A 15204-nucleotide genomic window follows, 5' to 3' on the forward strand; every position below is an offset into this window, starting at 1 on the left:
AAGTTGTAGAGAGCAATGAGGTCACCTCTTAGACCTCTTTCCTCCAGACTAGATAAACCAAATATCATCAGCCTCTCCTCATAGAGGATAGGGAAGTTGGAACTAGATGATCTTTAAGGTTCTTTCCAATCCAAACCATTCTATGATGTGGATGCTCTCTGGATGCTTTCAAGTATCCTAATATCCGTTTTATATTGTGCAGCCAGAACTGCATGCAATATTCAAACTGAGGCCACACCAACGCTAAATAAAGTGGGAGAATCACCTCTTTTGACCAGCTGGCTCTGCTGTGTTTAATGTACCCCAAAATGCAGTTTGCCCTCTTGGCTGCCAGGGAACACTGTTAGCTCATGTTGAGCCTACTGGTGACAAGCACCTCCAGATCCCTTTCTGCTGAGCTGCTCTCTAACCACTCATCTCCCAGTCTGTATCTGTCTGGCATTACTCTGTCCCAGATGCAGAACCTGTCATTTTCCTTTGTTTGACTTCATGCCATTGCTGATCGCCCAATGCTCCTAAACTGATCGCTCAAATGTAGCCCCACTCACTACAACCCTCTGAGCTCTTTCTGTTGAGCCAGTGTAGGATGAACCTGTTTATCTCACAGGTGGACAATTTGTCTAGAAGGATACTGTGAGGGACAGTATCAAAGGCCTTACTAACATCCAGAAAGATTATGCCCACCCCCTTTTACCCACCAAGTGGATGACATCATAGCAGGAGATGAAACTACTAAGACAGGACTTCCCCTTGATGAATCCAAGTTGTCTATGCCTGATAACTGCTTTTTTCTTTGACTGACTTTCCATATCCCCCAGGATAATATTCTCCATAATTTTTTATAGGGACTGAGGTTAAACTAACACGTCTGTGGTTTCCTGGGTCTTCTCTCATGCACTTTTTACAGATGGGTATAACACTGCCTAGCTTCCAGTCAGTAGTGACCTCACCAGACTCCCATGACCTTTGGTAAATTATTGAGAGGGGTATAGATATAACGCTCACTAACTTCCTCAGTACTATGGGGTAAATCCTGCCAGGCCCCATGGACTTAATTAATGTTCAGCTGATACAACTGTTCCCTAAGAAGTTAGGTGACCACAAATGGAAAGTCACTGCTCCCCCAGCCATGACCCTCCAACTCAAGAGGACAAAGCAACTAAAGATCTATAATTAATATGAAAAACTGAGGTGAAAATAGGCAAATACCTCCATCTTTCCCTCATCCCTACTTGTTAGGTAACCATCTGCTCCAAGTATTTGTGCAATGTTTTCCTTGGACCTCCTCTTGTTGTTGACACACTTGGAAAAGATTTTTTTGTTGTCCGACACCACAACAGCCAGTGTCAACTCAAGCTGAGCTTTAGCTTTTTTCATTTTCTCCCTGCAGATGCAAACTGCAGCTCTGTACTCTCCCTGTGAAGCCTGGTGTTGCTTCCAGAAGACATAAACTTTCTTCTTCTACCCTTACTTGAGGAGGAGTTCCCCGTTCAGCTAGGCTGGACTTCTGTTCTGCTTGCTTGACTTATCACACAATGGGACTGCCTTCTCCTGAGCTTTTAAAAAGTGGTTCTTGAAAAACGACCAGCTCTCATGGAACCCTAAATCCTCTAGAACCAATTCCCAGAGGACACCACTAACTAGCTTTCTGAATAGTTTAAAGTTTGCTCTCTTAAAGTCCAGGGTGGCAACTCTGCTAACTTTTTTCTTCTTACACCATCAATTTTGAATGCAACTATTTTATAGAACCATAGAATGGTTTGGGTTGGAAAGGACCTTAAAGATCATCAATTCCAACCTCCCTGCCATGGGCAGGGACACCTTACACTAGACACGTGGCTCAAAGCCCCATCCAACCTGGCCTTAAATACTTTCAGGGGTGGGGCATCCACAGCTTCTCTGGGTAACCTGTTCCAGTGCCCTACCACCATCTGAGCAAAGAATTTCTTCAGAATATCTGATCTAAATCTACCATTTTTTAGTTTAAAACCATTACTCCTCTCCTACTTAGCTCACTAAGTACTTTTGACCGGAAGCTATCTTCAACGCCCTTTAGGAATTTCCCAGACTTGCTTGTCATGGCAGTATGATATTCCCAGTCTGGGAAGCTGAAGTCTTCCATAAGGACAGGGGTAACCAATCCCAAGATTTCCCCTAACTGGCTACAGAACAGCTCATCTGTACCATGGTCCTGGGTGGGCAGTCAGTAGTAGACACCCATGACGATATCTGCCCAGCAATGTACCTTTCTCCAGCAGACAACCCTGAAGGAGGGTTGCTATGCAATAGCCCTCAGTCACAGACTCAGCAAACCCCATGATCTGTAAAGGAAGGGTATACATTTACCCAGTACTCTCACAACTGAAAGAAATCTGGGAGTCAATCACAAGTCACTGTGCGTTTCAGATTTGGTGCTATGTGCCTGAATATGAATGGCTTTATGATTTTTTTTTAAACTTTTATGAACTTGCTTAACTCAGGTGTAGAAAAATACAGAATAATGTACTTTTTCCTCTTGTATGAGAGGGAAGAAACACAAAGAAAATAAAAGCAGGAGAACAGAATCTTAATAAATAAATAAATAAACAAACAAACAATAAATAAATAAATATGGCCTTTGGGCACTAAGTGGGACTGAACGTGTATTTTGTCTACTTCCTCACATAATACTCGCAGTTCTGTAATTCCAAAATTACAAAACACCTTGGATTTGTGAGTGCAGCAGACCAGACCTTCACAGGTACCTAAATATGGGATCATTTAAAGACTTCAGTTGCTCTGAAGAGGTGTGCTCACAGCTGTACTTCGTTTTTTAGGGCTTTCTTCTGTAGCCTTCCCTCAAACTACATGGATTACTCTGGCACATCACAGTCATCAACTGCAACATCATAGTAAGAGGTCTCACTCTGAAGTTTGCTTCATGTAACCACAGCAAGGGAACCAGTTGTTCCTATGGATGTTTGTTAACTTAAGCTTTTCCAAACAAAAAGACTAGTAACATTTCATAAAAATGTATGCTACCATGTGCATTGCTAACTAGCATCAACAGGCATATGTAATAACAATCCATATCAGCCGGACTGCTTTCTCATCCAATCTTCTATTTTTATTAAACTGATGATAAATTTCTGCCTATAGCTTATCTTTTACATATTCACATCAAGCATAAATCAGTGTTTTTAAGGTTCTTCTTCCTTTTTTATCTTACATATGTGTAAGATATTATTCAAATACACTTTCAAGAATAGGTATGTATGCAGTTATTTGATTAAAACAAAAAAAAAAAAACTCAGTCCTTTTGTCAAGTCCTTTTGCCTTTCTTTTGTCAAGTAATCAATGATTCACTGGTTATTAGAGAACAGAAAAAACAACAACCCCCAAACCCACCAGTGTATTCCAAGTTTAGTTGAAGAGGTGCATCTGCTTTGAGACTCTGATCAGAAGCTACAATACTGTAGAGGCTTGTATAAACACTTTTTTTTTTCTGCACAATAATTTGATTACATAAACATTTCTTTGACATTTAAAACTTCAGAATTACTCTGTTTATCCTATCATCTGAATTTTAGAAGTGATCATCCCTCATAGATACAAGTGAAAATTAAAAGAAAAACTGTTCAGAATCTTTGGAAATGCCATAATCTTTTAAGCTCACAGATGTATAATCCAAGAACAGTCAGTTATGCTGGACAGCAAATATAAAATCTTAAATAAAGAAAGAAATGCCAAATAATGCTACTGCTCTATGTCAAGAGAAAATGCCTTTGGTCTAGAGCTACGAAGATGTTGGCTAAACACTTCACGACTAAACTTTCAGATATACTGCTGCTGAATGGAATTCAAAGCACCAGGCCGCAAGCCTGGATTTGCCACATAATAGATGGGGAACAGTAGCTTTGAAAGAATCTTGTTCATTTGGTCACGTAAGGTTAGGTTATAAACACAGCAGACGGGGTTTCATGCAACTGTAGAAAGTTAGCTGACAATTACAGACTGAAGGAGTGTTTTTATACAAGCTTCACCGCTACAGACTTTAAGTACTTTAATAGTCAGCCCTTTATCCTCTATCCTATTCATGCCAGTGGCTTTAAGAGCATGACTACAGAGCTGTCAAGACCTTAGTGATCATACATAAATCCAGCAACAAAACTATCACTGCATTCAAGTCAATATTTACTTTGCTGGTTGCGATTTTGTTGTCCACTGAGTTTACAGCCTTCAGCACTGGGCAGATTCTAAGGTGACAGAGCTGTGACCATCACAGTGCTAACAGGCTGCTATTTTGGTATTCTTTTCTAACTAGCCATGGGCCTTTTCTGACCTGCTTTTATTCTCAAGATTAACTCAACCTGAAATTTCCAGAATTTCCAAGTTTTCCTAAATGGCTTCTGAAAACAGTTCTTTGACACGCAGCCATTTGCAAACCTTTTAATGAAACTGTGTGGTATGCTGCCTCTGGTGCATAGCAATGTTCCAAATAACATTGGTTATTTTCTCCTTGACAGAGCAAATACAAACTAGAATGATATTGCCAGAATAAATATCGTATACAGAAGGACATATTTTGAACATATTTAACATTCTCTGTTTTGTTTTGTAATGTTTTCCTACACTTTGCTTTCTTTTTCAAACATTCTTCATTACAAATTCATTGCCAAAATATTTGTGGCGATTGAATACAGGCAGGCAGAGTTTTCAAATTACTAGGCTGTCCCTCAGGCATAGAAATAAATGGTTAAAAAAATATCTAGGTACAGCAGGAACTTTTTCATTAACACTATACTTTACAATTTCTTATAGTAAGAGCACAGAATGAGGTCTATCTTAGTTATGTGGTTCTCAGCTTTCATGTAGAAGGACAGTTTATGCATACCCCACTGAGTAGGCGGTTTTATTAACTCTCTGAGTGGGTCATCTCCCAGCTGGGAGTGAAATCAGTTTACAGAAACTTACAACTAACAGGCACCCTTGAAAACCACGGAATGAAAGGTATTAATAATACACTCTCTTTTGACCAAATATAAGAGTAGCAAAATGACAACACTGAAAAAGAGAAAGCCAAAACTGATGTGTAATCTCAAACTACCTTTAAAATACTTTAAATATTATTTTGCAGAACAAAACATAATTTGCTTACCATTGGATAATCTTTTGCTGTGACCTACAATAAGTGTAGAATGTTCTACATAAGTACAGAATAAAATCATCATCTTAGGCATCCTATTATAGGAAACTAGGAGCTATATCTATTCGCTGCATTCTATACAGACAGGAACCTGAATGCTCAGAAAAAACACTCTTCTTGGCATCATTTATACAATTTTTTTCATTAATGCAATATAAACTTTTCTGTCATTTATATGATTAATCTTTCTGAGTTTGGTGAGTAAAATACATATAAATGAAAACTCAGCTTGGCTCCAACAATTAAAAACATCTGAAAGAAAGTTTCCTTCACTTTCTTAGGGATTTCATTAACTTGTTCTTCATTTATCTTCTAAGGGGAAAAAAAAGTGTGTAAGCAAAAATGTCAATACAATAAATGACAGTAATAAGAAATCACATTTTTCAGGCTTTTTAAGTGATAAAACTGTCATGCAGGTTTATTCACATTAAATACTTTGACTGAAATTTAGCCTAGAAATAGTTGAAGTCAAAAAATAAAAAGACAAAAAATAATCTAAGTATTCAATGCATGTTGGGAAAAAACAGTGCTTGGGGAAAATAAAATTGCTAAGATATTGTTCAAAAGCCATCCTCAGAGCTTGTATGCTACAGGGAAGAAGCCAGGCCACACTCATGCCAAACATAAAAATGGAGGGGAAAAAACTTAATGTACCTATGGTCCCTCAGGGATCCAAAAGTCACCTGGGGGAAAAAAAAAAAATCTCATATACCATGTGTTTAGAGCAGATGGCGTTGGAAAAAGCTAAGAGGTGAAAATAAGTGAAAGCAAACTGAGAAGTCCAAATGGTATTACAATAATTGTCTGATTTTCAGATACAAGGCTTTTTGAAAATATGTAAGTAATATGCAGGCAACAGAGAATAACCTTAAACCTAATACTTAAATCAGAAATTGTAATCGTTTATTGTAAACGTCTGTTTGTTGGACAAAATGCTTATGTAGTTAACAGATATATAGAACAAAATGAAGTACCACTTCTTCTTATGAAGAAAAATGTTGATCATCTTCCCGAGTACATAACTGTGTTTGCAAAATGGTAAACAAACATAGGAACGCAGAGAGAGAGCATACAAGTAAGTGCTCACCATGTAATTTTGGTGCAATTTACTAACCATTACAGCAAGTACCTTATGCAAAGTCAATGTATTTTCACTGACCATATGTAACACATGAATTTGCCTGATGTTCAGCGTAATACAGGTCACATCAGACCCTGTCCCTTGCAGAAGCTTGTCTCACTGAGCTTTTAGAAAATTTTAGCATGAAATATTGCTGTTCAAGCATCAAAAGAATTTCTGATTCTGTTATCAGATACAACACAGATTGCAACCCAAAATATATTAATGTTCCAGAACATTTTATCAAACTACAGTATCCAAAACCAATGCAAGATGGAGTATACAATGATCTTTCAATGATCAATGATCTTTGACAATGATCTTTATTGTATAAATCCAGTAACAAGAATGACATCTTTTTGTCAGCTTAGACATCTCTCAGCAGAAGAAAACACATTCATATTGTGTTATACTGCTGCTTCATCACATACGATCTTCCATGGACTTGGCCCTCCCCAGCTTTTTCTGTTTGGGTAGATTGTATTCTTCATAGCAGTAAAGACAAGCTTTAAAGCAGTAGAGACAAGCCATGGCATAAGCATGTCAGGGTCAATTGCAGGACAATGAAAAACATAATACAGACCTTGTCACTCTGCCTTGTAGTAAGCATCATAAATTTCTTGTCTCTACTTCTAATTTTTATTGATTACAAATAACATCAATATAAATATATTTATTTTTTTAAAAAGGAAGGAAAGGCAAAAACAAGAAAAAAAAAATGCACCCTTGCGTTCAGGAGGACAGAGTTCATGTCAAGCATCCACTGAAGTGGTTGCACTCATGTTCTAAACAAAGAAACCCATGTCTGGAAAAGTTCCATGCATATCTCTTCATTTTGTTTTGGACAGTATACCTTATATAAACAGTGAGGGGGAGGACAAGGAGAGAGAGGTATGAACAAATATTGTATGAATTTTTTTCATATTGTGGAGAAAGTTTTTGCACATCAGAAACTGAATTTTTCCCTCTAACAAATCAGTAACACTTTTATTCCTTATGCTGTTAACCCTGCTAACATACAGGAAAAGTTTTCATTTCAAAACTTTAGCTTTTTTATCACATAATTTATGGACGTTTCACTTCCTTTTCAACTCAGTGACTGTAAGAAATGACAAGCAGGGAATAACAATATAAAATTACAATCAGCAATACATTTTTGCAGTAAAGGACATCTGTTAGGTTGAGGTTTTACCCTACAAAAATTTATGAAACACTCAACGCTCTACTGGGTGATGTAACAGAATAAGCCTACGTTAGTCAACAGGGAAGAATTTAGAATAGAAGTGTCTCTGTCAGATAAAAATATGGTATGTGTTAGAAAAACAGTGGAAATACATCAGTGTCTGATCTTGAATAGCTCCATGACATCATGAGGAGAAAACAATACCTTTTGACTACTTTTAGAAAAGATGCATCTCAGATGTGTAGTAAAAGCTTTGAGTTCAGTACCTGGGTTAAGCTCCCTGGCAGGTATGAAAAAGCCCTACACTTGCTAGAAGGCTTTGAGATTCCTCAAAAAAGCAACGGTGCTATCGTTCCACCATATGTACTTCTTGAACTATGCAAGAATACTTAGGCTGTTTGGAGAATATGGAAAAACAGGATGTCAAGTCTTCTCCTTGCCAGTACATGGATAAAGAATTATAGATAATCTACCCTTGTTCTATGGAACCCTAGCTTCTGCTGCAAAACAGTGCCTTTTGTGAATGCAGACTTTCTGCAAAGCTCTGTTTATGCTCTGGCTGTGGCTGAGGAAAGGGCAACTTCTCATGTCCAGCCTGAGGCGTGAAAGACAGGAAGACTCTGAACTGTAAGGCGTGGTTAGACAAAGTTCAGTTTTCTGGCAGGCAGCTTGCTTGTTACTTCTATATACAAAGGAACTTCCATTAGCTGTACCCTGTATGAAACAAGGGAGCCTTTATAAGCTTCAAAATGGCCTACAAATAGTGCTTCTGTTCTTTCACTGATGTATAGTACTCTCCCATGAGATATACAATGGCTATTGTATTACAAGAAGAGTTGTATCTGGGTTCTATCTGGAGCCTGAATTATAAAACTAGCCAATTTATAGACCGCTCATATTTGTCTCAAGAAACAAGGTGCCTTTCAAAAGGTAATTCAGAATAAACTCCACAGGTGCCACATTACTTGCCAGTTATGTAAAGAAAGAAAAAGGGTAATTGAACTGACAGCGAGCAACACACTGTACCAGCAGCACTTACAAGAAGGAACTGCATGCCTGAACCGAGACTGAAGAAGGCTAAACTTGCTCACTTCTGAGAGAGAACAGGGCTCTGGAAAGGAATTCTGTTTCCTCTAGCTAACATAGACAGAATGTCCCAAATTCATGGAAAGAAAGAACCATTAAGACATAGGTAATGAAAAGGAGACACATTATGTAACAGCGCTGAACTGACTTTTCCTAACAAAGTGGTTTCACCAGGAAAGAAAATGAAGATGTCTAGGGCTAACAGAAAACCATTTTACGCCATGTTTTGTCAGGCGACAATGAAGATAGTGGCCGTCACTTCAATAAATACTTCAAGAATAAGAATTAGATGCATTTATGACATACAGTACAGTTTACAGCAAAAATAACTTATAAAAGATCCAATAATTTTGCTATTTGATATACATAGAGACTGGATGTCACTGTAATTCTTGAATATAGCATACAAACACATTTATTATTTTCAAATGTATAATGTAATACTTTTCTAAAGTAGCAAAACTACTGACTTCTAGTCAGTGAATTCTGTCATGGTATGATAAGCACTAACTACACTGAAAGCTATTCTCTACGAGGAAATGGGGAGGAAATAAGACACTAATATACAGAAAGACAATAAGAGAGAATTGGTAACCAGATGATACAGCATCCTCATTACTAACTTGGAATGCAGACAAGCAGAAAGGTTAAAATGCAGAACAAAACAATTTCTTGTTCAAGGGTAATCTGAACTGAGACAAAGGAACAATATCTTAATGACAGAAGTTAAGATTCAAGACTCTGTGACTCTGAAGCTGTATGACTCCAAGCTCTATGACTGCCCAGCTGTATGGTAAGTTTCATTTGCACAGCAAGATGGCAACATGGAGGTTACCATTTAGTAGAAGGTTTCCTACTAAAAATCAAGGAACTCAAATCTACTAACAGAGGAGTATTATGATACTATCGAATAACAGCAATGAGATCTTCGAACATTGAGACTACACAAACATACAAAGAACAAGAGCAGGAAATTCTTATACACTGAACTCCATTCTCCCTTATCGCCATAATGCAACTGCCTGATTGCTCCGCACTGATTTTGGACACTGAACATGAACATGGGACTCCCTGTTGGCAGTTAACATCATTAAGTCTTTTTTGAATAATTTTTCATTGTTTATTTCTTTTTGATATGATCACAATACTACTGCTAAATTCTACTTCTCTGACTTGCACGTCTAAATTTATCGTGTGCCTCTTGTTTATAAAAGAATAACCACTATTTTGTTAGTTGACTTCATACACAGTTCTGTTTCAAATGATTTAAGTAGTATGAGGATCTTACCAGGACTGGTTCTGTACAGCTCAGATGGGCTGCTGACCTTTAGGCTGGAGGCAATCTGTTGATGATGTAATGGGGGCGTTTTCACTAGGAGAGAAGGAAAAATACAGTTCCTCTTCAGTAACAGATAAAATGTTAATAGCACTATTTTAATAAATAAATAAATAGATGCAGACATATCCTTACCATATGGTGTCTCTGGTGACAGTGGAAAAGCTGGTGTAGATGGGACAGATTCACTTCCATTTTTGGCTGAGGAGAAGATTCCCCCATCTATGTCATCTTGGTAACATGTCACAGCCATCTAGAAAGGGCACAAAAAAGCAAAATTACAGCATGAAACTTTCCACTTAGTCTTACAACACAGAAGTTTTCTTATAAACTCATCCACTGTTCCAGCACAGAAATCTTAGAACATAAAATCATGTAAACATATATAGAGGACAAAAAAAGGACAGCCTTAAACAATGAATTGCATTTCTAAGGCAACTCTTCTTATTGCCACAATGCAACTGGCAAATTACTTTACATTGATCTGGGGCACTGAACATGGACATGGAACTCCCTCATGACCATTCACTTCATAAAGCTTTCTTGTAAAATTCTTCATTGTTTACCTCTTTGGTCTCCCCTAAAGGAATTAGTGATCCTGGATTTACAGCCTGGTCAGCAGCAGGAGACTTCATCCATCCACACCTGCTATACAATGGCTGCCCAGGGAAATCATTGTCATACTGTCCAACACTTAATTTTCTGTTCCTTCCCACTGTTGCATCATCATCTTGTGAACCTGTTGATGACAAACAAATAAACCAATTAATAAGTCAATCTTTTTTTTTTTCAGTTAGAGTTATTAAAACAAATTCCTCCTATGGTGTCTTCAATGATTCTGTTCAAGGATGCTCATGAAATAACCGGTTTCATAACTGCTTTATAAAACAACACAGATGGGAAAAAAAAAGGCAAACAAACAAAAAAAAAAGCCAGCTGTAGTGTTGTAGTTAGCCTTGCTGTCAGAAGCTGGAACATATCTGCAGTACACTTGGTTCCAGTGGAGTGAAGCTAGCTGCATGTTTTGCTGATGTTCATTTTTGAAAGAGGTTACTTACGCCTGATGCCACTGGTAAAGAATGTCAGCAGGGGCCGCTACAGGCAAACAAATGGGAAACCTTTATCTCCAACCCTAACACAGGTTTCAGCAGTAAAATCGTAGCTGCTTTCCTGCACTCCATTTTCCCAGAAAGACCAGCTTTTTAGCTGTGTCTTTATAACACAGACCTTGGACCTTATAAATCCAGCTCACTGTACACTTTTTGTGACACACACTTAATGACAGAAATTAGGTATTAGGTATACACAGGAGCTGCAACATTTTGGATTCTGAGGAGTACAAAAGATTAAGCTAAACCAGACCAATCCAAGTTATTCAGGGGGCATAAAGCAGTATTCGTTTTGAGCATCACTATTAAAAGACTGTCACCAGATACAGCTTCATGATTAGCAGCACCTTTTATTTAGTCAGGCCTTGAAACCATAACAATATGAGTCAAAAGCATGCCCTTCATCTAAAACAGTAGGGAAAGAGAAAAGTTTTCAGCTTCCAAATACATTCATTTTATGATCTGAAGCAGTTGACAGAAGCCAAAGCATAGAATCTGGTAGGCAGTATAAGTGCCTATATCTTCGATAACATTGCAAAATTATAGATATTTATTGCACAAATAGGTATCTGCATAGGAGAACAATTTTCATTCAAGATTAAAATTTACACGGGGATTTCAGCTTAAAATCCAAAATACTTAAGTGGTTCTTCATTGACATACATATGCAACATCCTGATGAATTTGCTAGCAATTAGTAACTAATCTAAATAAATAAACAAAACTATAGGCGCTTTCAAAAATCTTGCTGTGCTACATTCAAAGCCACTGTGATAGTAACTACTACTAAAGCCAATAAAAATGAATTAATAAATTAATGAATTAATTAAAACTGCTATTCACTTCTGGAATTTCCAGGGTTACAGGGAAACAAACTAATTTGTTCAGTCTCATAGAATCATAGGTTGGAAAAGACCTCCAAGATCACCTAGTCCAACTGTACCCATACTACCAATATTACCCACTAAACCCTGCCCCTAAGTACCACATCCAACCTTTCCTCAAACACTCCCAGGGATGGTGATGCCACCACCTCCCTGGGCAATCTGTTTCAAGCCTGAAATGGCTTGAATTTAAGAGATGGACAAATAAGCAAAGAAGTCAACAAAAATGACTTTAGCTTAGTTTATTGGTTTTGCAAATTTAGTCAGAGTTCTTCAGAGCTTTCTCACTTACTTCAACAGATGACTAGAATTTTTAATTTAAAAGGTGTCTTTTACAGTGAATAAAGTGTCAGGAGTCAAAACATACTAGAAGTCACATGTGTTGGGTCTGTTTGGGATGGAGTCGCCTTTCCCTGCAGCAGCCCACGTGGCCCCCTGCTACCAAAACCTTGCCACATAAACCCACTACATCACATCATTCATTTTTGTCCTTGTAACTTAGCTTGAAGTTTTGGCACAACTTCAAAAATATCCCGGGGCAGATATTTATTCTTTTAAAAGCATTTTGTATAGCCTCATTTCTCTCTTTCACCTTGTGAAGTACAAATATATTTGTTTTCCCTAAGGAACAAATAGTAACATTCCAACAGGTTTTCATCAGAACTGCATCAGGCATTTGTTTTGTCAGATGGTTATTATTGCATCAGTGGTACAGCTAACAGAAGCATATATGTGTGTGTGTATATATATATATATATATAGTTTAAACCATAACCAACTGCATAAATTACAACCAACCTGGAAACCCCTTACAACAGATAATTACGAAATCAGATTTAAAAGAAATGCATGTATCATCATCTTGATGTTTACTCCTCAATAAAGAGCTCTAAATCACATTATGACTTGTGTGTTCCTTTCGTCCATGAAAATGTGCAGTCTCCTTTAAAAAATTTGATTACTTCAGGCCACTCAAACAGTTTACCCTTCTGTTCTGTGTAAGTTTTCTTGAAAGAATTTCTTTTTTTTCCTTTTGAAAACAAAGCATTGTCCCTTATGTCCCTTGGAAAAAGGGACAAATAATGTCCCTTTATGTCCATTGGAAAGATGTTGAAGGGATCAACAGCACAAGTAGTGTTCTCCTCTGTCCTCCCCGTTAGTGACTGGGACCCAGGAAGAAGGAGATGAACAGGTCAAGTGAATGAATGGTGAAGAGGCTGGTGCCATGCCCAAGGTTTGGGGTTCTATGACCTTGGACGTGCCTTTGAGGGACCAGGCATGCTGACACTGGATGGGGCACAGCTGTCCAGGTGGGGCAAGAGTGTTCTGGGCAGCAAGGTGGCTGGGCTTATCAGGAGGGCTTTAAACTAGATGGAGGTAGGGGAAGGGGATGCACCTCTGAGTGAAGAAAGAACACTATCACTCTAAGTAACAGCAGGGAAATATTTGTGAACTGTCCCAATGTAATCAGGAAGGGTTCTAGAAACACAATACGACCGATTGCCAAGCTGAAATGCCTCAACACCAATGCACGCAGCATGGGAAACAAGCAAGAAGAATTAGAAACCTCCTTCTTCATGACTGTAGGAAGTGACGCAATAACACTTAACCAATCATACAATCATACATTGTCATATATCTTAATGTTTAAAAACAAATAAAAAAAATCCTAGAACAATTACTGTGATATTTTTTTTTTAAGATCACACAGTCAGTCTTTAAAAAAAATCTAACTGCCTTCTGAATTGTATGTAAAGTAAAATCATAGAAAAATATAATGGTTTGGGTTGGAAGGGTCCTTAAAGATCATCTAGTACCAATCCCCCTGCCATAGGCAGGGATGCCTTCCACTAGACATGTACGGTGCTTAGCTGCCTGCCAGGTTAAACCACGGTCCTCCTTTTGGTGCCCAATGTGGGGCTCAAAGCATTGAGAAAAATGACAGATCTCACCAGAACGTGTTAAAACAAAATTGTTATAAGCCTTAGATCAGTTTAACAGCTGCTAATTACAATGTGGATTTTTTTGATCTCAAGTCTGCTGTGCTTGTTTTCTGAATTGTGTTGTATAGCACATTACTTACTATATGTGTTCCCTGTTGTGTTGTTTATCATTTCTGGGAGCTGGTTTAAGGTTATTATTTTGCTGTACTGTGTAACACTGGCTTCCGATATGATGAAGTTACTAGCCATGAGACTAATTTGGTATTTGTATTCAGCATTGCCATCACCTCCATACTTCAGAAACCATCTCTCAATTAATAATTATACCTTTCACCTTTTCTCCTCAGGGAGCCAATCTGTGGGGGGAACAAGGGGGAATACTTTTCCCACTTGTTCACTCTCCCTTTCTCCTTCACCTCCCCTTTCTCCTCCAGGCTAGTTACGATGGCTCTTCAAAATTTTGAATATCCTTGGGATATTCAAACCAGCATGTTCCTATTGTTAAGTCTCCTGAATGCACTTCAGGTTTTGTTTAAAGTTAAACAACTACTTAGGAATGCCTTCCAGAGATCAGTCCCAAGGCAGTACACTTATGAGTGGCAGGGAGCATGGGAAGAGATGGGCAGGTACCTAGAGCACTCCAATTCTTTGGAACTTCACCCCTGAACAAGTGTGGAATCTGAAAAAACTGGCAGGATGCTTGTAAAAGGTGCCAGATCATCCCCCTGGCAATTCCAAAGAGACACAAATCACTGCAGCGTGCTGGGGCTTGCTGTATGCTTACCAAGCCACAATACCACCACAACTCCTGTGACAGGCCCCGCAGCCACTCCAAGCCCTTCATTGGGCCCAGCAGCCACTCCAGCCTCTGTGACAGCCCCCATGGCTGGGCCAGAGAACCAACTTATGCCAGTATCAGTCGATCATATACGGAAGATGAAACAATGGAGGAGAAAGTCAGGTCGGGAGTGGGGGTGAGTGTGGGGGTGTGAGCAAACAGCTGTGTTGTGCTTAGCTGGCTGCTGGGTTAAACCACAACAGGGATGCATGCAACCCTAGAGAGATCCTTTGTGTGGTAAGTCATGGACAGGAATTATGTTGGCTTAGCTGATGACTTCAACATATTACGGAAAGGGATCTGACTATCTTTAATACATGCACATATACATAAACATGTCTTATACGTATTTGTACGTGTATCTATCTTTTACATAAATTTCATGATGCCAAGGAGAATTAATTTTATTACAGTGGTTAATATTATTTATTCATTTTATTACAGTGGTTTTCTTCCACATCAACAATATTCTCATCGTTCATGCATATAATCTATAATTATATAATATTATTTAATTATA

The 15204-nt window shown here is 38.3% G+C and overlaps 1 protein-coding gene across 16 annotated transcripts in view; it reads right to left on the reverse strand.

Annotated features, from left to right (window-relative positions):
* The window catches only part of TNS3 (tensin 3), a 258468-nt gene that overhangs the window by 47872 nt on the left and 195392 nt on the right, over positions 1–15204 (reverse strand). For all 16 annotated transcript variants that reach the window (XM_083823142.1, XM_083823137.1, XM_083823136.1 and 13 more), the window contains 3 exons: positions 10477–10649; positions 10046–10163; positions 9863–9946 (listed from right to left, as the gene is read on the reverse strand). In XM_083823142.1, the coding sequence (XP_083679268.1) occupies positions 9863–9946; positions 10046–10163; positions 10477–10649 (375 nt within the window). The remainder of the gene's footprint in view (positions 1–9862; positions 9947–10045; positions 10164–10476; positions 10650–15204) is intronic.

This window comes from Anser anser (genome assembly GCF_964211835.1).
Source record: "Anser anser genome assembly, chromosome: 2".
Classification (NCBI taxonomy): domain Eukaryota; kingdom Metazoa; phylum Chordata; class Aves; order Anseriformes; family Anatidae; genus Anser; species Anser anser.